Below are 24,790 nucleotides of genomic sequence, written 5' to 3' on the forward strand. Positions count from 1 at the left end.
TCAAACATCGGTGTAAATTAGTGGTCATGACAACATTATTTATATTTTGTCCAATGAAAAGGCAGTATTTCTCAAGTTTTCGAATAAATTTATTTCTGCAAAGCAGCAGTCAGCGGTTTGTGGTTTTAATCAGGTGACGCGGTAAATATAAGTCGGTCCAATAAGTTGGTAGTCTACACAATATAATGTAGACCACTAGAACACCTTTAAGATTGTTAATATGTACTTGTTGACAGTGTCATACCAATCCATCTATATTTGTAAATATAGTCTTGTAACTAACAATGTTTTAACATGACTAAATTGCCATATTTAGTTTCATGGTTGCATGTTAAGTCTAAGTTTCGTGTTACCGTTATTTGCATAAGCTATCTAGATTCATTGTAAATTAAATTACCCTCCCTCTCTTGTAGATAACACAGCTATTCACCTGAGTGAGTTTTACTATGTGAAGTATAACCGACGAACACAATTTTCGATATTTCTTGGCGTGTTTTTTTATTATTTCGATTTGAAAACAATGTATACCCATTGGTTTCAATTGAAACAATTCAAAAGACCGGGTAAATGACTTATTACACAGGTAATAAGCAGATAATGTTCCAGTTTCCAGATGCATTCATAAAACAAAGCCGACCTGTTTGTGCAGTGGTTAGCACACTTGCTTCTTACCATGGCGTTCCGGGTTCGATTCCTGTCCTTGACGCATAATTATGTGAGTTTGGTTTGTGGTTGCGGATAAGTGGGTTTCCCCGACAACGCAATGCCACGTATACTCTCGCGTAACACCATGCCAACGAGAGTGATAAACATAATTTTCACAATCTTCGTAAAATAAATACATGTTACATATAAACGATAGGTTTACAAAATAAATGTGAAAATGGTTTGAAACAAAGAAACATAAGTAATATAAATTATAATAGTAATTGTTCTGTATATATAAAGTTAAAATCCAAATTCCAAAATTATTTTTAGCTGATGTTATGCTTCATAAAGGCGGCTACCATTTTTAGGGCTGATTCATGTCGTGATTTCATTATAATAAAACGAGCACATAATCACGTAAGGTTAGCAATTTATTTTCTAATTTGACTCACCTTTTTTCTCATTGAGATGTATATTCTCTTCAACCTGATTTGATTTACCCATTGTTTATCTTAGGCACTAATATACACCCGAAACACTCAGTTTAAATTATATCTTTTAAAACCAACCAACTACCCAGGCTGTCCTCATATATTATTATTCAGTCTACCTTCGAATGAATTATTAATCACACAACTTAACATCCTTGTTTGTAATAAATTTATGGATACCGATAGCCAAGGCTTTGTTATAACGAATTTTACTGATAACAGGCATAATGCTTGAGCTTTTATCAGACTCATATATATACAATGTCACCAAGGCCAAGCATGTGACTTAAAGTGACACTCTTACTTCAAATCAATACAAACACATGTATAACAAACATCAATTTTGACTGAACCTCTAACTACTTACTAAATAATGCATTTATGGAAAATATTAATTACCTATAACCAGATTGTAACTGTGTATTTAAAAGCAGAAAGCGCAAAAATATTAAATGATTCCTGAATGCTTAAAGTTTTACTCTGATCTTCTATAGTCTCATAATGTAGAAATACTGTGTTTTATGCTTATTTCCTTTGAATTAAACTTGGTAATCTTCATTGTTTTACATTTATTCATCCTTTTTGGACTATTAACACAATATTATTAAATGTGGTAAATCTTTTTTGGGAGTAAGAGTGCATCTTTAAGACCTGGCCTGTATCAGCTGTTCAAAAGTAGACCAAAGTTTCGGAATTATGTTATGTATCAATACACGCTTTCTAGAAAAAGCAGTCATCTTAGCCCTAACCATTTGTTCTGTATGTATATACAAATGTTATTATAAAAACATGTTTAACGTTAATAAAAAAATCGGAACAATTAACTAGTAAAGGGACAACATCGAATTCCTATGGCTGAACACATGTCTCCATGATCTGGCCATTAAAGCATTTCAAAGATTGACCATTTTAACAAATTGTTTTATTGTTTGTCTTGGAAAGAGCAAATGTTTGCGTAAATATCTGCAAACCAATGATATAATATTGCTGACAAAAAATCAGATCGAAGATTTTCATATTTCCGTTCGAAAATTAATGTTTTATGGCTACTAACGGTTTAAGAAAAATGCACAAACTATCAATTTTTGAACTTATATATAAAAATCTGCGATCTGAATTATTGTCAGCAGTCTTAAATAACTGGTTTCCATTGATTTTCGCAAAAATTGGCTCGTTCCAAGACAAAAAATCAAAATGTTGTCAAAACATTCAATCTGTGAGAGTGCCACTTTAAGACCTGGCCTGTATCAGCTGTTCAAAAGTAGACCAAAGTTTCGGAATAATGTTATGTATCAATACACGCTTTCTAGAAAAAGCAGTCATCTTAGCCCTTAATTAACCATTTGCTCTGTATATTTATACTAGTCATTTGTTCCGAATTTCCTTATTAACTTCAAACATTTTTATAAAAAACATTTGTATAATAAAGAAATTCGGAACAAATGACTAGTAAAGGGACAACATCGAATTCCTATGGCTGAACACATGTCTCCATGGTCTGGCCATTAAAGCTGCACTCTCACAGATTGACCATTTTAACAACTTTTTTTGTTTTTGTCTTGGAAAGTGCAAATTTTTGAGTAAATATCTGCAAACCAATGATTAAAGATTGCTGACAAAAAATCAGATCGTAGATTTTCATATTTCCGTTCGAAAATAAATGTTTAATAGCTTAAACCGTTACTAACGGTTTAAGAAAAATGCATAAAACAACAATTTTTGTACATAAATATAAAAATCAGCGATCTGATTTTTCGTCAGCAGTCTTATATAACTGGTTTCTATGGATTTTGCTCGTTCCAAGATAAAACGTTTTCAAAACGTTCAATCTGTGAGAGTGCAGCTTTAAGACCTGGTCTGTATCAGCTGTTCAAAAGTAGACCAAAGTTTCGGAATTATGGTATATATCAATTGACACACTTTCTAGAAAAACGCAGCCATCTTAGCAACCTAAATTAACCACTTGCTCTGTGTATATATATATACAAATGTTAATATATAAAAAAACATGTTTAAAGTTAGTAAAACAATCAACAATTCGGAACAATTAACTAGTAAAGGGATAACATCGAATTTCTATGGTTGAAAACATGTATCCATGGTTTGGTCATTAAACGTAAAAGAATGCCACAACAAAGTCCTTTTAACAGTTATGGTAAGAAACTAAATCATGTAAATGCTAGGTATGGTTTAAGAAGCTCGAGTAACTTCAAAGTTTACATCATCAAATCTGAAATTAGGTAAAATTTTATATGTATTGATTTAAAAAAGTTTGAAAACAATAAAGAATAATATACTAAAACAGGTAAAGCGTGTAAGGTGTATTTGATCTCCAATTCTTTTCGTTTGCTATAGATAATGTCCCTTTAAATGGCTTATCAAATTTCGTGACATCATGGAAGTAAACTTCTTACTTTGAACGTAATTCCTCAATGGTGAGGACTATGAAGTGGCATTTCAAAATGATATCAGTTATTTGTATTGCTGGTTTTCTTATAGTATATATGCCAATCAAAGTTTAAAACGCAGAATATCGCAGAATTTCAACCAATATATAACTGAACGTGACATAGGCGATATTTTTATCTTTAGTTGTAATGTAATATCACTGGGAGCTATTGCGAATATAAGTTTTCTAACCCAACTGGCGGACTACATTTACGAAACAATTTATATATTTATGAAACATTTCGGTCATTATAAACTAACTGCTATATAGAGATAAATGGCGTTCATCTCTTTGAAGTAGTCAACCCCATAAGCCGCTCATCATGAACGGCAAAGATGCGAAGATACGATGGCGAAAATACGAAATAATACCTTCGCTCCTTTGCCTCTGTACCTTCGCTCAGTTGCCTTCGTACTTTCGCTTCTTGGCCTTCGTCAATTCGCTCCGTCGCCTTCGTGCTTTCGCGTCTTCGCCTTCGCCCCTTCGCTGCTTGGCCTTCGCCCCTTCGCTCCTTGGCCTTCGTACTTTCGCGTCTTGGCCTTCGTCCATTCGCTCCGTCGCCTTCGTACTTTCACGTCTTTGCCTTCGCTACTTAGCCTTCGTCCATTTGCTCCTTCGCCTTCGAGCTATCTAGCTATAGATTCCTTGTGTGTTGTTTATATAATCTGATTTGCATATGTACATGATTGTAAATGAAAACTCAGTGGCTAGATCAACGGGGACAGGTGCATGTATACGTTTTTTTCTAGTTCTATAACATGATTAGATTTGGCGAGAGGAAAACATTCTCGCCCGCATGTGACCCCTTCCTCCCAGTTTTGAATTCCTGGACCCGCCACTGAGACAGATGTCGTCTTAGTATGTTTGTGTTGCTAGACTGTTCAATAAAATAGCTAAATATATACATGTTGTGGACAGCTGTGCACAAGAAAGACAATTTGTACCCATAGTTAGTACAACTGTAGGCTGAGTTGTTTCCCTTGCATTAATAGTTCACTGTTCCACCGCTAAACTGGTTAATCTTTTTTCAATGACTTATAACGCTTGCACCTGTAGACGGAAGACAAATGGGTGAAGGTACGAAGGCGAAGGGGGAGGGGAGGGTTCGTTGGCTTCGCCTTCAACCTTTCGCCTTCGTACGTTCGTGTCTTCGTCTTCGTAAGACCGTAGTTTACCGATATTCGTTCTCGTGCCACTGACTTTCTTTACGTCGGATAATCAAATTTTAGCGAAGAGTTATGGGAATTCATTGCTGTAGCTCTGTTCTATAAATATGTAAAACTTTCATTCAAATATTTGAGATTATTGCGTTCCATGTATTTGCATGTATACAAATCAAAGCACTGAAAGTGCTGAAAGACTTGGGCTATGACCTGATGAAACAAATGGACCATTTTACTTAACATTGCTGTTATGGCATCGATAAAACAAAACGAGGTAGAGAAGATGTTTATTTAATATAATATCACAAATGATCAAGGATTTCTCTTAAGAGTCTCGGGAATATAGCATATATAATTTTATATATACATTTCAAAAAGATAAATGTAAAACAAGTTAATATCACATTACTAAACCCTACTTTTACAATAAATTTCAAACAACGTTCAAGGTGGTCTTGTAGTTGTTAACGACGATGATGACTGTATCAATGTGTTCACAAATCATGTACATAAATATACATCAAAGTATAAAAGTAACCAAAGTAATGCAAAATCAAATGCCGTATTAATAAACAACTTGATGTAAACTTTTGAATTAGTGAAATTTTGCTATTTCTAAATCGGATTAATGAAACAATCTTTAATCACTTATAAAATGAGTATTCACATATACTTGTTTTCCATTTTTTTATCTGCTGAATATTTTTTAATTAAAATATTCTTTGATTTCAAAGTTGTAAAATATGTTTAAGCAGAATATTAAACTAGTTGTTATATGAATATGGGTCCTGAAATGGGACTATAAGCTTAAGTCAGAGAATGTACATAAAATATCAAAACAAAGAAAATAAACAAATGAAACAATACATCAATATAGAATACATTGCAAATAAAAATGTAAACAAAATGAAACTTTCTGTAAACAATTAAACATTCATATTGGTCACATTGGTCACAGGGGTCACATTCACAAAGCTGCTTGGATTGGTCTTAAGATTCTTTAAAATTGATTTTTTTTGTAACTGTACTTCATAAAAAAACTGTAGTTCAGAAAAATCTGGAAAGCATAAGAAAACATTTTGTTTTAAAAATACATAATAATTTTTGGATTGTTTTTAAAAAAAAAAAACACAAAAAAACTTTAAAGATGCTTTGGGCACTACTGTAGAAGCAAGAAATTGACATGTCCATGTCCCACTATATATCTAAACTTTAACTTTCAAACAATGATGTCATAATTATGTAAAATTGAGCTGAGTAAAGAAAATATATTAATGAATACAGAAAATATTCCAGCTCATAAATTAAACAAATAAACTTCACTCAAAATTCAACATGTATTTGATTATATTCAACAGATTTTTAAAGCAATTTCTCAGTAAGAAAATATAATTCATTAAGTTTTATATTTATATGTAATTCATTTTACCGTTAAGTTTGAAAAATGGAGAAAAATCTTGAAAGCTGTCTATGCATTATTATTACTGAATAGGAATCTCCTTCAAAATATACAATATGAAATGTGAAAAGAATCATTTGGTATAAAAGTATTTTCAAAACAATCCATCTACGCTTCTTTCTGTACAAATTTTTCTCAATTGCAGAAGAAGCATATTAAACAAAGTTGGCCTAGTTGGGTCAAATAATATTTCATCTCTTAGGCCAAAGTTAATAGTTTTTTTGTGTTTTCCTACCACCCTTTTAAACTGTTGGTAGGTTGTTAGCTTTTTATATTAAATTTTGACATCAATTAATGACTTAATGACAGGAAATGATGTCATAATGTAAAACTAAGCCAAATCAAGACATTTTAAAACAACAACAAAACTACAAGGCAGTTAATGAAATTGTATAGAAATACAAAGTAATTGTATAATACACATTCAACTTCAAATAATCTTAAATTCTGGTCCAGCCAAAACTAATGTGAATTTGTAGATTCCACTATGTGTATAATTGAACAAAAAACAGTATAACAAAATATATAAAATTGGAATGCACAAACTCTTACACGTTTTAAATTTAAATGTATACATACACTCATAATATAACTCATTAAAATGTCAGAAATCGTTTCATATAACATTTACTTTGCAACCATGCAGTGTACTATTGTGATATTTTCATTTATTTATTTTTTGTGAATAATACCTTCTTCATAAGACGTAATATTATTTAACGTAAATACTTTTTAGTACTATTTTTTCATGTACATATACAAGTATTGTTTTACAATTTAAACTATCTTTATGTATGTTTTTTTTTCTTTTCTAGTAACATGTAGATCAAATTTTACATAGATGTACATGTTTTATGCATTCAATGCAAAAGATATACAATTAAAAAATAAACTTCATAATATAATTTTGTTTGAACACACCAGTTTACTCTTGTTTTTATCTTTAGAATATTGTCACATGTATACATGCATTGTTTAAGATATCTTATAAACAAATAAGATTTTCATTTAATAGTGTAATTGGCTGTAATGCCGTAATGCTAATTTGGATGCCTGGTGTGTAAAATTTTAGTCTCATTTGAAAGCTACTGATTACTGATACATGTACTAGTATGTAAAATAATTGATCGAAAAAATAATGTAGATAAAATTATTGCAGTTCATATTTTTCCTTCTTTATTTCACATGAAATCAGATGTCAAATGATTTTTTTTTGCAATCTTTCAAGGAAAAACCGTAAATTGATTATGATTTTTTCCATTAGAATTTTACATAAAAATTATGCTTTCTTAACTCATCAAAACCTTTCAAATGAAACCAAGACATTATAGGGGGTCATCAGGCATAAAATCGAAATTCAAAACAAAGGACTCCTTATTACATGCATTTTATAAAAACAATCTGCATTCAAAATATGTAAACACATAGTCCATAACCACATAACACAAAATGTTTTCAATGTGCGTAAAAAAAAAATCATTGAATAATGATGTAATGCAAAACCCAGGAAGTTTAAAAACCTAATTTAAATAATAAATATTCAAATTATTTATAAGGGGCTATTAAAGGCACACAATATAGGTTGTTTTTTTTTTTAAATAATTTTAAATCATTACCATGAAAATGCATTAAACAATGTTATTGCATCATTGTATATTGTGCACCTTTCAATCAAAGAAATAGAAATATGGGAACTTTTCTTGATATGTATTATAATGAAAATATCACAGTCTTCATATGGTGGGAATGAAAGGTAATATAAAATGAACAAATGGTTTTATTGACAATAGTACCGTAATCAAAAACAAACATATGTAGACAAGAGTATTCACAAGCATTGACCCTTTCAACGCCCCATTTATATGTATAGATATGTATACTATTTTATTCTATCTTGCAATAATGTAACATTCTCCAAGCCAAATGCATTTTTGCAGCTACTGCCAAAATGGTTAATGAAAAGTTTTAATGTAATAAGAATTAAGCATTTATTTCTCAATCAGGTAACGTCATTAAGTTACTTTCACAAACAATTTAATACACATTCAAAATAATTATTATATGATATTCAACTTTCAGAACCTCAATTTAAAGGGTTTAGACACCAGATGATACATTTGCAAGACAGCGACAAAATAACGTTTTAATCATGTATAATGATGTATTATCAGCCTCATACTAGTGCGTATTGATAATTATAGGCTTGTTTTGTGGAAATAATGTATTTGCAAATTTTCGGACCATATGGTGCCCAGCCCCTTTAATTATTTCATCGAGTAACGTTCACAAACAATTTAGAACACACTCCACAAAACAATTATATATATTCCATCTTACAGATACAAATTAAAAATGATAATTTTTCAATTATGGAATGTCCTTTGATTTATTATCACCAAAACATTAGAACACACTTCACATCACAAAGCTAGTAAGTATATTACAAAAGCAATGTCAATGTTGAGTAACAAATTCATTTAAAGAAATCTCATTTGTACACTGATTTAATAATTGTTTTATCCTGTTTAAAGAATCTCAACATTATTGCCTTTTTTTAAACAACACGATATAAATAAAAAGATCTGATTAAATTTAAAAAAACAACACCAAAACAAAATGTTTTAATAAGCGCAAACTAATTATATCATATGATATAAATGTGCACACACACAAAACTCATGAAACTCCATCACCATTCGCTATCTGCTGTTATATTAACTGGTCTCTTTGATTTAGATTTTGGTGCCATTTCTACTTTTTGATAATCATTATCACTTCCATGACCCTTATCCTTGTCATATTTGTGCGTGGTTATACCTGCTTTAGAATTATTCACCACTGTAAGTCAAAATTCATATAAATCATAAAATTAATGAAATAGAGTTTTTGTTGTCAATACGAATATCTGAAAAAGCAAATACATGTTCTTAATGCAACGTTTTTTCCCAGAGTGGGAATTGTGGGTAAAATTAACAAACAAATAGTTTCAGACAGGTTGAAATAATGGTACTTTTTATACTGATATTTGGCTATAAAATGCAGTATCATAAGTGTTCATATCATGAATTTATTTTGACTAAATATGTAATGCTCCAGTAATGTGGACATATGAGATAAAGAAAAAACTTCCCTCAGAGAGAAATTTGCAGCAGCTGTCTGTTTTGTTACCCCATACCCCGTCAGTGGGGCAAAACTTTGCAAGATACATTTTGTTTTATATAAATGTTAGTGCACAGGAGTGATATTTAAAACGGATGGTAAAGGTAGTTTTCCGATTACAAATATTATGATCATACATAAGATAAGCAAAACGCAACAAACATTAACACACCCTACCACTCGCTCTCTTCAACCACTGTAACAGGTGTATTTTTCCTGGCTGACTTAGGCTTGGCAGATTTAGGTTTTTCTGAATAAGTGTTATTTCCCTTAGATTGAGGTTTGCCATTTGCAGCCTCATTTTTTGGTTTTACCTTACCATTTGAACTCTTAACTCTTACACCTGCAAAATATACTTTTTTAATTAATACATATTGGGATACCTTAACAATAAAAAAACCCATTGAATATCCTCAGTTACTTGAGATTCATAAAAAATATATTGTGTCCAAATCTTATCAACAAATCTATTTAAGATAAAAAAAACAGCAAATATTCAATTTGATGCAAAATTTTCTTTCAATAAAACCAGAAAAACTGTTTTTATTGAATTAAATTGTATTACTTGAAATTCAGGATTATTGATTTACGAAAGCTATCAAATATTACTTTGTTGATTAGTCTGGGCACATTGAGAATTTCAGCAAGATAAAATAATTACCCTTTAATATTGCAGAATTTAAATATGTTAATCTAAATGTATTTGCATGTATTCAAATAAATAAAATCTGAAGTGACCTGGTAAACAAAGATTACAAAAAACATTCATAACAAACATAATATTGCAACAACTTTGAAATAATTATGTTATTGTTTTTGCTTTTTTATTAAAGGGACTCGATCGTTTTTTTATAGAGTCGAACAACAATTTTTTTGTGTAAAATGTGAACAATGATTGAACACAAAATTGGAATGAATACTATACTGGTAATAATTTCTTAAGATGTGACAGATAATGCTCTATTTTGCAGAAAAGCGTTAGTTATGCTATTTAAAAATTAATAATTTTAGGCTTGGAAATAAAAAAAATTGTTCGAATGGGTATCTGCTAGTTGCTGTTTGGTGTTTGTTCATATAAATACCGGTAAGTAAATGTCAACAAAATAAAAAAAAATGTTGCCAACAAAAATTTGTGAGTGAGTCCCTTTAAAAAGCAAAACAGTTCCCATTAGTAATCGCTGTTTGAGGTAGATTCACCGCATTTTAATACGAAATGCTACGTATTTATAATATTAAAAAAAAAATGCTGAAAACATTCATAATTTGGTGGTAAATATTTGACAAGAATGAAACTGAGATTCTATGGAACCTTTTTGGGGGGTTAGCTTTAAACTACAATAATTAACATATCCGCAAATAAGACAAGAGTGTAAACTTTATCAGGTTTTTATCAACTAGGTTTTATTAACATTAAACTTAATATTTTTCTCAAAAAAGGGCGTTAATCTGTAACCAAGGGAACTAATCCTTTCCTTCTGGTTCTTTGAGTTGCTTGTTCTTCTTGCCGAGGACCTTCATGAGCCCCTTACTCATGTAATAGGGCTTCTCCGCGGAGCCGTCATTCATTTCAAGGTCCTCCACTGGAAAATACAGGAGCTTAACGTAAATCAACTTGGATTTATAAAATTAAAAATTAAGTGCACAGTTGCCTGAGAAAAGGGGATCAAATTAATTTCCTTTTAAACCAAGGCGTTTTTGGATAAGTTGGTTGGACCAATTGATGACTTGTTCATGTTTCATATGGTCAGATATGGAATAAATTTATTTCATGTAAAATGTGAACAAAATTCTTGTAACAAAGATTTTTGGATACATACGTATTGGCCATCCAATAAACATTTTGGATTACTTTGACCAAAAGGCTAGTGAGATTTAGCTTTAAACAAGCAACAGTACATTCAGTTTTTTTCAATGAGAGGCAGCCTTTAAGGACTTACAGAAGCACATGAAGAGAGTGTCCACTGCCATACTATACACACTGAAGAACAGGGACGCTATCAGGAATGTACCAATTATCACAAGCTGAAATGGAGAACAACATGTTTAGGGTCCACAGATATTTGATTTCGATGCCTAGTGACCACATATTATTTTGGTATCATTTGAAATGACTTAACGTGCAGAGAAAATACGTAAATCATGTACCTCCCTCCAAACAAAATAATTCTTCTAACAAGTTTTCTGTTTAAGTAAAGAACAAAAACACATACAGGAAATTTTCATTTATCCAACATAAAATTATGTCTCAGGCATTGTTATTTAATATTATCACCTATGTCTCAATACCACGTCAAGCTGATTTGTACATTGGATAGAATTGAAATGTATTTGTTCGTATATACATTATTTTACAATGTATATACATGTGTCTTCGATATAAGGTCATCGACCAAAAGAGAATTTTAAGTTCAGCTGTAACTTTTTTACACATCATCCTGAGCGATTGTTAAAAAAAGTCTATATATTGGAGAAAACAAAAACTTTAAGAATGAACCATAAAATTATAGTTTAGCATGTTGTTATAAGCTGGTGTGGTTATCATTTTCAAGTAAATTGTAGCCATGTCTAATGTTGAGAGTGCCTTGCCTGGCCTCAAAAATACTTAGGTCAAAACACAATCTCAACTCCATTGATAAAATCTTAATTAGTAGAATTTTTTTTTTTATGTTAATTGTAAAAGAACAATGAGTTGTATTCAATTACATTTTTTCGCTGGAATAACTTTCCTTTGGAATCTTGACCAAAGTTTTTAATCAACATATTGAATAACATACACAATATTGAATGTCTTTAATGTTTTACGAATTGAGAAAATGAGACTGAGATTTGACTAGAGTATTTTTGTGATATCGAGGCGTGTATATTATTACTCACAATGACGGGCGTAAAGAAGTAGTTGAGCGTGGGAACGTAGTCGGAGAAGTATGTGATATTGATGTAACCTCCGAAGAAAAAGAACGAGGCCGCCCCCACTGCAGACACGCAGCACAGTTTACTGATAAACAGGATAAAGTCTGTCACCTTGTCCAACACCACAATTCTGAAAATAGCAATTAAACATTTCATAACAATGAAATTCAGACAGTTATATGATGAAATTAAACCATGCTTGATTCATCAATCTAGCTTAGTCTTGATGATTTGAATCACTCTCTTATACATGGGCGTAACCTGATTTATTCACTTTTTACAGTCATGCTACATCATGTAGCGATGCTTTGAATAAGAAACCTTGATGGAAACCCAATTATAAGCAAAAAAAACACTAGAAAGCTTGGAACCATCACTATCAAAACAACTTGTACTTGACAGAAATCAATCATTTATATTCGCTTCTGAAGTTTAACTCATAATCATCAGCAAGTCTGGCATTTTTTTATTATTCTGTTATACACCATGAAAGTACTATAGGAAAATATACTGACACGATCGGATCTTGTTTTCATGAATATGAAGGAGGTAGGAGGGAACTTATCATCTTCCAATGAAATCACCTGTTACTTTTGAGTACTCTTCAACTTACAAGATTAACCATTATGTCATATGGGGGATTTTGTATAGAAAATAACACAAAAAATAATTTCATTGGCTTAGATTCAAGAGGTCTCTATTGACCACCAATGAAAATGTCTCATTAATTATTTATGATTGCAAGGTTTCCTAAGTGACATGCAGCAGATCATAATAGCTTACTGGGGGTATCACATGATAAAGTCAAATATAGTAATCCCTTAATATGGGTTGATCACATTTGATTTCTTGCGTTTATGAATGCAGTATAGCACGTGATTAAATTCCATGAAGCGGCCGCTAGCACTTCTTGGTCGTTTGCTTGCTTTCCGTAATTAGTTCATACAGCATAAACACAAAAAATTGAGATCAATACTTATATTTACATTTTAAAGAATTATTCATTAGGATTAAGAATGAGCAGTACCTTCTTCAATTGAGAAATTGTTATTAGAGAATTGTAACCGACAACATACATTTGTATAAAAAAATAGCTGATTTTTGCAACATCTTATATCATTGGTTAAATGATGTCATTGGCTAATCCAATGGGAGCACAACATTGAAATTAACATTGACTTCTTAACATCTTGCTATTACACAAAAATGAACGTCAAGTTTTATCTACACAACGCACTTGGCGAATATGAATATTCGTTTTTAACATGGCAATATCTGTTTTTACCTGACTATATTTCTCATGATGAGGAAAAATGCATCCTTCGCTGAGGCACAGAAATTTTTGCCATGGATTGCAATCTGAAGTAAGAAGAAAAAACTTTTACACATAAACCAAATCAAACATTTAAATTCATTGTTTCCTTATACCATCCATTAATTGAGGGGTGCCTGCAAGAATTAGACTGTAGTATATACCTGTGTTTATCGAGGGAGTTACAGCTAGGCACCTATCATTTTGTCTCAATGCTCTTCAATTTTTTTCAGTTGAATACAATACAAAACTCAACACATTTTTGACTTAAGTGTTGGAAATTGCCAATGGTCCTGAATATTTTTAGATGAATACAATACATAACTCAACACATATATTGATGGGTTCTTGCTCCAAAAATCTGACGGTGTGTAAGCTTATTTATACTCGCATTCTGGCAAGGCCTGTTCGGCGAGTGCTCCAATAAGATTGTTAGTCATTTTAGTTTTTTGAGCATGGTGCACAGAAAGAATAAACCCTGGTAAGAGCTACATTGTTACTCTGACTCAGCTGAACATCTGTATTGTAAATGATAACACCATACAAGGTTCTTCTCTAATAGGACATGCCTGTTACCAAACAAGTCCAAGGTTTGAATCATGGGCAAGGTAAACTTTTACGGTCTCAAAATGAACAACCAGTAACGGTTCTACCAAGTCGAATTATAATAATAAAAGCTATTAGTTTTTTTCCTAATGGCGACCATACATGCAGGTATAAACTTGAACAATGCTTAAAAGGTTTACCAAGATGTAGGCATTCTTGTTTAAGAATCTGAGGAACTTTTCCAAGCACCACATACAGCACTTCAAACACCTGCAATCATACAAGAAAAAAATACATGTATACAATGTTATATAACCTTCACACCTCTTGATAAAAAGTAATTAAAAAAACAACAACTAATATTTTAAATACTTCTTTTATTAAGTTTAAAATTTAACTAACATGCTTTTAAGATAAGGCCCAAGTCTAAGAAAATGGTTAATTTCCAAGCACTCTTACTTGAGGATGAACTTAGCCAGGCAGTTCTCACTGCCCTTCATCTTGTGGTCAATGTACTCCAGTCCCACTCGTATCATCTGAACGATCGCTATCAACAGGGAACCAAATGCCAGCGAGCCCAGATGGTACCTAGAATAATGAGTATACATTTATAAGTGTGTAAAGGTACTGTAGACTCACTCAAATCATCTGGACAGTTGTGGTCAGCGAGGTAACTTATGCCAGCAAGCCCTGATGGTACTTTTAAGAAGGATTTCCCTTCAATATTTTTCAGAATCAGAATGAGACCTAGCTATAACCTTTTTCAGTCGTTTAACATAAGCTGAATTTTTGCTTTAATTATTGCATACAGCATTTGGCATTTCGCTTTTATCCTATTAACAACTTTCCTTCTTGGTGTATGCTGGAAATTAGTGCTAAAAAGCTTTAACTGTATTTATCCAAGGCAAAACATATAGACCAAAACATAATCTTTTAAAATTATGTTTTATAAAGATAACTATACAATGAATTCCAGTCCAGGTTTACCTAACCTTATTGGGCAGTAAAATGCCTTCCAGGACGAAACACCTTTGGGCTACTCAAAGACGAAGAAATACATGTGCAAGGAAAAAAATCTTAAAGGAAATGTTAAAGCAATAATTGTGTACCTTATCGAGCGGTAAAATGCTCCAAGGATTGGGAATGCTGGAATGTCCTTCGGCTTCTCGTAGGCAAAGTAGTATGATGCAATAGATCCTGCTAGTGTCATCTGGCCGAGAGCCACGATGAAGTTCATACACCAGAAGAACATGAACAGCAGGAAAATCTCCAAGGGGATAGTGTACCTACAAATAAGTGTTACTATAATACATCTTGATAATCATGTGTATTGTATTGCAAAGCAATTTTATTTGAAGAGTAAAATATTGCATGGCAGGGATATCAAGAACACATCATTAATCTTTTTAACATATTAACAATTATATAATGAGGCTTAAAAGAATACATCTGAGATTAAGGCAACAGTTTGAAAAATGCTAGGTAAGGTAGGGACAATGTAAAACAGCAAATCAAGTCACGTAAAGTCCAATTTTAAACACATACTCATCTCCCCCATATTTCACAAACTCGCAAGCTGCTCCAGTGTTGGCATCCTAAAATAAATGAAAAAAAATGAGAGAATACAGACACATCATTATAATCGATTATGAGATTATGTTATCGATTATCGGCAACCTCAACAATAAACGAGTGATTTGCATTTTCCATTTTTTAAGACCAATGTTCCTAAACTGACTACAACAATCCTCAAGAAGTTGAAGAACTTTCTCTAAATTCCATGAGAATTCTTTTTTTTTCAAAAATGCTATACATGTAACAAATTAAACATTCTAGAAAATTCTCAACATATCTTGACTAATACATACTTAACATACCCAGATAAAAAAAGTTAATTTCAATGAATCTAGGTCACCATGCAAGTAATACTTAATTATACAGCAATTGATAACAGAATTTATAATACATATACATGTATCTCGGCATTCTCACATTTTCATCACACGGAGCTCTCTTGATGTAGTAAGACACTCCCCCATTATCAGTGGTGTTGGTACCATTATTGTAGAAATCCTTACTGCCCATCGAGCCCACGTAAGCAGCCGATGCAACGTAATAACACAGGAACACTATTTGCAGCAGGAAGGGGATGATTGGCCAGATCAGAACGAATATCATGTTGCTGATTGCTCTGATATCAAAATTAAGCGGTGTTATTTACCTTGTTACAGATAACAATTGAGTACTAAGCATAGGGCAGAGGTAACTCTTATAAAGAATTAGAGTGGTTATGTCTGCTTGGCCGAGAGCCATGGAAAACTGGAAATATCTGAAGTTTCTTGAATGGCCCTGCTTAGAATTTTACATAATGATTAAGCCACTACATTTCTTGTTATGTACAACCAAGTTTTAATTCTAACATATTAATGAGGACAATACAATTCATTTTGCAAGAACTTATATTATTCATACTGTATGATAATAAAATGAACTTAAATTTTAAGGACAATTTCTTCGCACTAAAATTTACCGTCACTGGAATTTTTCTCACCTTGAGGCCTCCTTAATGAGCTCTATAGCGATACAGATCCTCTTGACGAGGAAGAGGAAGATCAGCAGGAGGATGACTAAAACCGTGGCTGACCCACATCCTACAAGGGAAAGAACATATTTTTTGTGCCAATCTCCTATGCCGTTATCTTCCTTGACAAGTAGAAATGATCACTGACACCATTTATGAAAATAGCTAGAATTCAAGTCTTTTTGAAGAAGAGCATTTTGACACATGTACTAAAATTTATGCAATATTTTGAATTTTTATACATGTTAAACTTTATGCAATATTTTCTCAAAGTTTCATTCTGTCTTGAAAACCAGTTTTTTTTATTTCAAATGAAAGAACATTTTAAAGATTTGATTGTGTTAAATGAATTTGATCAGCTCATCATATGATTTGCATGATGGCAGTGATTACTGTTCACCAAAGGGAATTAAACAATGGCATATGATATTGTGCATGCACTTTAGTCTGCATATTTAATGTCAAAATTCATGAAAATGGAAAGCCTTATGAACGAAAAATCATTGATCAGACCATCTGACCCCCAGAGTTCGGGTACGGTGCACAGCCAATTAGCCATAAGTTAGTGAGCCTCTTTACCGGCTTCTGCATGAGGTCTCAACGAGGAATTTTTTAATTTGGAACACACTGAATATATTTGTAATAATATATGACAAAAGTATGATTTGCAATTATGATAAAGTTCTTTATCAGACAACACAACATATCCAACTAATGGGAAAACATCTAAATTTGTGGGACATACCAAAAAAGAGCCAAGTTTTTCTGATCTGGAGATAGTATTCAAACTCCCCGGAGAACAAAGGAGCGACATTGTACTCCTGAGCCGGGGTCTCGCTGTTCTTCATCGTGTAGTAACGGTAGTAGCTCCATGCACAGGCTGGGGGAGAAAATGAGATAAAATAACTCTATAAACATATTGATATGTTATTTACAATGAATGTCAAAATTGTTATTACTACAATTAGACTAACTCTGCTATATTGTCGGTAACACAAGAGCTCGGCAGGCAGATTATTAAAAAGGCTTGTCTGTTTTTCCATGACAATGAAGGGGCATAACTCCACAATTATCAGTGTTGTTGTTTTCTGAAAAATTTGGTGTCAAAATTTGGCCCATTTCACAAAGCTTTAACATATACCTCTTTCCTGAATGTGCAAATACAATCCCCAATTTAATTTTTTTAAATCGGACCCTAAAAACATTTTATGTATAGAAGAGTCTTAATTCACTCTTAAAGATAAACACCTCAACAGTTTCTTATATCTTTTCTGTCTTTTTTTATAACATTCTTGTTCATTTAAAAACAATTTGGAATTTCCAATTTTAGTCAAAATAATGCATTTTTTCCCAATCATAAACCCCCCAACCCCGTTCCAACTATAGTGAGAAAAACAACAACTGAATATGAATATTGTAGCAAGAATACGTATACATGGGTGTTTATCATAAAAAACAACAGGGTACCAGATTTAAGCAATGCTTGGTATTGTATTTAAGCTCACCAAAGATCCAGCAGCCAAGGAAGAGAGCTATAGTGATCCACACCACGATTCCTGCGATCCAGCGTAGCAGCACGATCCAAAAGAAACAGAACAATGCACCTACTCCCAGACCACTGAAAAGAGGTATCAACAAGATGTCTCTTCTCTTTTATATTTAAAATTGTTTATGTATAAGACCTAAACTAGAACAAATCTTTATCAAAACTGGTTTATATCATGATGTTTATATAATAATTTAACATAAGCTTTGAAAAGTTGAAATTGATTAGCTGACTTTAATATATTCCAGTTTTATAAAAGTCGCTATTGTTTTGATACTGCCTCCTGACTAGTTAATTATAACTGCTGTCAAAACCAACTTACAATAAAAAATGTAAGTAAATACAATCTAAACTTGAATATGCCATCGACTTACACTTGAATATGATAAAAACAACTTAAACTTGAGAATTCCACCAATTTTTTCTAGAATATGCCATCAACTTACACTAAAATATTCCACAAACTTACACTAAAATGAAACCAACATACACTAAAAAATGCCATTTAAACTTACACCAGAATATGATGGTAAAAACAACTTAAACTTGAGTATACCACGAACTTACCCTAGAAAATCATATGCATTCATCTTACAAAAGAATATCCCACACATTTACACAAGAATATGATACATTTACACTAGAACATGCCACCAACCTACATTAAAATATGCCACCAATTTACACTAGAATATGCCACATGTTTACACTTTAATATGCCACCAACTTACATTATAATATGCCACCAACTTACACTGGAATATGCCACACATTTAAACTAGAATATGCCACCAACTTACACTAGAATGTGCCACACATTTACACTATAATATGCCACACATTTAAACTAGAATATGCCACCAACTTACACTAGAATATGCCACCAACTAACACTAGAATATGCCACACATTTAAACTAGAATATTCCACCAATTTACACTAGAATGAAACCAGCTTACACTAGAATATGTCACCAACTTACACTTAAGAATATGCTATCAACTTACACAAGTATATGCCACCAGCTTACACTAGAATATGCCACCAGCTTACACTAGAATATGCCACCAGCTTACACTAGAATATCCCACACATTTACACTAGAATATGATACATTTACACTAGAACATGCCAACAACCTACATTAAAATATGCCACCAATTTACACTAGAATATGCCACATGTTTACACTTTAATATGCCACCAACTTACATTATAATATGCCACCAACTTACACTGGAATATGCCACACATTTAAACTAGAATATGCCACCAACTTACACTAGAATGTGCCACACATTTACACTATAATATGCCACACATTTAAACTAGAATATGCCACCAACTTACACTAGAATATGCCACCAACTAACACTAGAATATGCCACACATTTAAACTAGAATATTCCACCAATTTACACTAGAATGAAACCAGCTTACACTAGAATATGTCACCAACTTACACTTAAGAATATGCTATCAACTTACACAAGTATATGCCACCAGCTTACACTAGAATATGCCACCAGCTTACACTAGAATATGCCACCAGCTTACACTAAAATATGCCACCAGCTTACACTAGAATATGCCACCGACTTACACTAGAATATGCCACCAACTAACACTAGAATATGCCACACATTTAAACTAGAATATTCCACCAATTTACACTAGAATGAAACCAGCTTACACTAGAATATTCCACCAATTTACACTAGAATGAAACCAGCTTTCACTAGAATATGTCACCAACTTACACTTAAGAATATGCTATCAACTTACACTAGAATATGCCACCAGCTTACACTAGAATATGCCACCAGCTTACACTAGAATATGCCACCAACTTACTCTAGAATATGCCACCAGTTTACACGTGAATATGCCACCAGCTTACACTATAATATGCCACCAACTTACACTAGAATATGCCACCAGGAGTTGAGAACATCTTTAAACACAAGTTCAGCATAGTTTTGCAGGGCATAGAACTTGGCCAGGTACCTGAAATGGTAGAGTTAAGCTGCATTTAATACTTAAATAAAAAACTTATATAAAAAACTTTTAGCAATAATTATATTTAAAGTCTGTCAAATCATATAATCGAAATCATTATTAATATTATTATTATTATAATTATTATTATATGCAATCTTAACCACATCAGCAGTTTCCTGAAGGGCCCACTTCAATAAAGCTCTAAGTTGATCTTAATTATAAATCAAAATGATCTTAGTGTCATATTTTCACTATTTTGCGACTACATTATTTGAGTGAAACAAATTTTAGCCATTTTAAAAAATCAACATTAAGTAAAGGAAAAACCCCAACATGTTGCCATTTGTGACCTCATTAATGTACAGATTTAAGATTTTTGAAGTTACCACTTTTAGATCGTTAAAACCCCCCAAAAAACATCAATCTTACGAGGGGTTACTGAGATATGTGAATGATATATACATAACAACATTTTAGTCCAATAGTATGCTTCAATGGCTATGACTATGAATATATTTTAACTGAAAACTTAATCCACAAGTACAGTCGAAAGTTGGCTCAATATTGCTTGGCTCTATTTCATCATTGGCTTGAACTTTTTGAAAAGGACCGATTTATTTTTACTCTATGTAAGCCTTCCCGCTTGGATATTCCTGAGCCTTGAAGTATTTTGGCCAGTCCCTTGGATATGGAGCCAAGGGGTTTTTGATTGTACTTGTGGAAATCACTTTGTTCATTTCAATATATAATCGTGCTCCAATTCTTACTGGCTCGCTGTGTTGAGTGTATCTCCCGTGACCGACTCCCCATCCACAGTTTCCAGCTTGTGTCCATTCGCTTGCAGCTGAGCTGCATAGTTCAACCCATCAACAAATATGGATGGAATACAACGCCCAACCACTAAAAATACAAATATATATGTGAACAATGGTGATAAATATGCCTAAGAACACTGATCATTTGATACCGCTTTGTAAGATTATGCTCAGGGTCAGTGTTCATAAAGCATCTTAAGTCATTTCCTAACTTAAGTCAATTTTTTAAGTTAAGTATCACTTATCATTTGATATCACATATGTTAGATTATGCTAACGGTCGGTAATAATAAATCACCAAAGTAATTTCCTAACTTCGTTAAGTCAATTTCTTATGTTAAGTAATCTCACTGGTTATTTACTATAATTACCAAATAATATCTGAAATACTTTAATACCATTGATTTTATTGTGTATACAATGTTTTATGTTAAAAACACATATACTTTTTTTTTAAAATATGAATTTAAAAATCTTAGGAAATGGACTTAAGTCTAAAGTTTTATGTATATCAGGCTTTTGCATTTTAAACATAATGTCTTGTACCAACAACAAATAATGGGCAAAATCGTATCCTCTTAATTTCAAGCGATGACTGGTTTAAAGAATAAGCCTAATATAAATTCAAACAAACTTTTAAAATTTTGTAATGATCATCCTTAATTAGCTCTATTGTTGGACTTCTGAATTTAGGTTGCAAAGAATATTGCCTAGTGGGTTCCAGTTTCATCAAACCCACTTACTATAGTCAACTCCATTAACATAAAATTATATTATAATGGTTTAGTCTGCCAGTCAGTTACCTCAGTTTGTGAGACTTGCTTCATATTTAACTGAATGACTTGATTAAGAAGCTTATTTTAACCAGCCAAAATACATATTATAATTGAATAAGTTTTAAGTTTTTTATACCGATGTTTTAAAGAAGTGAATATTATGCAAATATTTGAAAAACAAATATAATGACCTTAGCTCAATCCTGTAATAAGTTCTTTATACTGGTATCTAAAAGAAGTAAATATTATGCAATTTTTTGAAAAAAAATAAATAATGACCTTAACTAAATCCTGTTATCAAAAGAAGTTTTGAAAAATTGGGGCTTGATGATTAGTCAGATAGCCCAAGTGTCTCTGTAGACAACAGTGCTGCTGAGAGAACGCCAATGTTTAACTGGTGTTGTTTTTTTTAGTTGAAAAAGTAGAATAACTCCACCATTATTAAAACCTGAGTTATGGGCCTTGCTATACATGTGCATATTGACTCTGCCAACATGTGTACCAAGTTTAAGTTGAATACGCTGAATGGTTTGCAAGTTATGAAAAAGGCTGATGACAATGACTTTTTTCCTGTCAATTCAAGTAAACAATCAGGCCATTTTTAAACAGATACTATAACTGCATCCAATTAAGTTAGGGATGAAGTCTGTGGTTTCACTGGAAACCGTAGTCAAGTAATTGTCATAAATCATCAATAAAATGTTGCACCAATTAAAACACTTTAAAATAAAGAAGATTGGAAGACATTTCAACTCAGTGGGCAATGTTTTAATTAATGGCTATTCGCAGGGATATCCTTTTGTGATTGTTATGTCAGATGGCTCAAAATCAAGCAATGTGGCTCATTAATAAGTAATTGTTATCATTTCAAATAATATTGCAACATACAACATGTATGTGTTGCATTTTTTCCAATCTCTCTGATGTATAATGTATTATCCATTATTTACCATTGTAACATGTCCAATGAATATAGTGATATCAATTGCTAATTACATTTCAACAAAATGATTTCTGAAAGTTGCTGATTTATAATGTTATACTTACAAGCTGTAGATGAAACATAATACGAAGCACACAACTCTGTGTCTATCAGAGTGGACTTTAAATATGTCTGAAAAACAATAGATACATTATGAAAACCTCTTTCCATTACAATCAAGAGTTTCAATCTTTACTCAGCTATTAAAATGGCTAATGTCAAATATTTGTTTAAGTATTATTTTTTGTAGCACTGTTTGATGGCCAGTTTATTGACCAATTTCTATTTTTGCACACCTAAGGCAATTTTTTAACAACAATGATGATGTCAACAACACCGAAGCTTAATCAATAACTTGACTTTGTTTTCGAGAACAGACAAAGTACGTCCCTGGTGATTTCAATACTTACGTTGTAAGGTGAGGTGACATCATTGAGAGGGTCACTACTAACGCTATCTTTACACAACATATCTGTTGCTTTGCTGTAGTCCGCTATCACCTCCAAGTATGTGTGATACTGACTTGGGCAGTCTGCCACACAAATCTGAAATGAACCACATAATTATGAAACAAACACCATAATTATGAACCACATGATGATAAAACGAACCACATAATTATAAAATGAACCACATTATTATAAAATGAACAACATAATCATGAAATGAACCACATAATTATAAAATGAACCTCATAATTATAAAATGAACCACATAATTACAAAATGAACCACATATTTATGATAAAACCCACATAATTATGAATTGAACCACCTAATTATAAAATGTACCACATAATTTAATAAAATGAACCACTTAATTATAAAATGGATGACCACATCATTATTAAATGAACAACATCATTTTGAAACAAACCACATACTTATTCAATGAACCAGTTGTAATAAATTGGCACACGTGTAATTATAAGACTGACACATTATAAGTCAGCTACTTTGATTTTGAGGTTATTCTAAGATTAGTCTAATTTACTGCTTTAGGCTAATCCAATTTGTGTTAAAATGTAAACACACCACAAAATTATTATTGGCTGCCAAATCCGATTTAAGAGGAAATGTCCGAAGAACTTATATGGGCATCAGATAAGATTTAAAACTTGCCAGGACAAGAACATGGTATGCTCAGATGCAAACGCTGTGTGTGTTGTTGTTGTTTTTTCACCAAGTTTGGCCCAATTCCCAATGATTAAACAAAAGTGAAAATAAAATTCCCATTTCCTGTTTTATGTTTGGTTTGTTTTTCAATTTATTTCATAAATAAATTGGACCCCAATCCCCCAACACACACACACAGGCATGGATGCAGGCATGAAGGCTTATTTCAAAAGATCAGCATATTGTCATAGTTTGAGTAACAATTGACAAAAGGTTAACTCTTTTTCATAATCTCTCCATAACAAAACCAAGACTGAATAATATACATGCAGTGACAAAATAACTCTCTCTTCTTCTGAACGGAGACAAAATACAGTAAAGGAACCTACAGACGGAGTGGGGCAGCCTGTTGCAATGGCAGCAAAACCAACTTTGGTACACTGCATGATGTCAAAGTAGGCAAGGTTTGGCCGTGATCTGAAAAAGAAAAAGATCATATAAATCATATTTTACTCAGGCACTAGATTGAAAGACTGTAACATATAGTTTAATACTAAGGTGTTACGAAAAAATGCTTGTTTCCAGGTTCCAAACCTGCAATCGTTTTTCCCATTGACCCTATTTGTTATTGCGTTCTGTACATTAAATTTGGACCATTGCTTCATTCTTTTTTTGAGTTCATCTTTTCCGTAGTTTTTTGCTTTAAAAAGACAATTAATGTATGTTTCTTATAGAGCACTCTAGTAAATATGGATCAGGACCAAATAACATGACATTGTTTTTAAATGTAACAATGATATTCAGATGTAATTTTAACGAAAAAAGAGGGTGGGTGGG

The 24,790-nt window shown here is 32.2% G+C and overlaps 2 protein-coding genes across 2 annotated transcripts in view; both read right to left on the bottom strand.

Moving 5' to 3' along the window:
* Positions 1–1,335, bottom strand: part of LOC128223883 (choline transporter-like protein 2) — a 51,460-nt gene extending 50,125 nt beyond the window's left edge. The window contains exon 1 of the mRNA XM_052933335.1: positions 1,101–1,335. Within this exon, the coding sequence (XP_052789295.1) occupies positions 1,101–1,152 (52 nt within the window). The 5' untranslated portion in view covers positions 1,153–1,335. The remainder of the gene's footprint in view (positions 1–1,100) is intronic.
* Positions 1,336–5,026: 3,691 nt separating this feature from the next.
* Positions 5,027–24,790, bottom strand: part of LOC128224009 (choline transporter-like protein 2) — a 29,974-nt gene continuing 10,210 nt past the window's right edge. The window contains exons 5-22 of the mRNA XM_052933589.1: positions 24,343–24,430; positions 23,249–23,383; positions 22,904–22,970; positions 21,033–21,165; positions 20,188–20,271; positions 18,224–18,336; positions 17,464–17,598; positions 16,689–16,788; positions 16,130–16,328; positions 15,683–15,732; positions 15,247–15,423; positions 14,597–14,725; positions 14,338–14,407; positions 13,565–13,638; positions 12,244–12,409; positions 11,307–11,391; positions 10,841–10,949; positions 5,027–9,711 (exon numbers count right to left, since the gene is read on the bottom strand). Of these exons, the coding sequence (XP_052789549.1) occupies positions 9,543–9,711; positions 10,841–10,949; positions 11,307–11,391; positions 12,244–12,409; positions 13,565–13,638; positions 14,338–14,407; positions 14,597–14,725; positions 15,247–15,423; positions 15,683–15,732; positions 16,130–16,328; positions 16,689–16,788; positions 17,464–17,598; positions 18,224–18,336; positions 20,188–20,271; positions 21,033–21,165; positions 22,904–22,970; positions 23,249–23,383; positions 24,343–24,430 (2,083 nt within the window). The 3' untranslated portion in view covers positions 5,027–9,542. The remainder of the gene's footprint in view (positions 9,712–10,840; positions 10,950–11,306; positions 11,392–12,243; positions 12,410–13,564; positions 13,639–14,337; positions 14,408–14,596; positions 14,726–15,246; positions 15,424–15,682; positions 15,733–16,129; positions 16,329–16,688; positions 16,789–17,463; positions 17,599–18,223; positions 18,337–20,187; positions 20,272–21,032; positions 21,166–22,903; positions 22,971–23,248; positions 23,384–24,342; positions 24,431–24,790) is intronic.

The sequence above is a fragment of the Mya arenaria genome, chromosome 17 (genome assembly GCF_026914265.1).
Source record: "Mya arenaria isolate MELC-2E11 chromosome 17, ASM2691426v1".
Classification (NCBI taxonomy): domain Eukaryota; kingdom Metazoa; phylum Mollusca; class Bivalvia; order Myida; family Myidae; genus Mya; species Mya arenaria.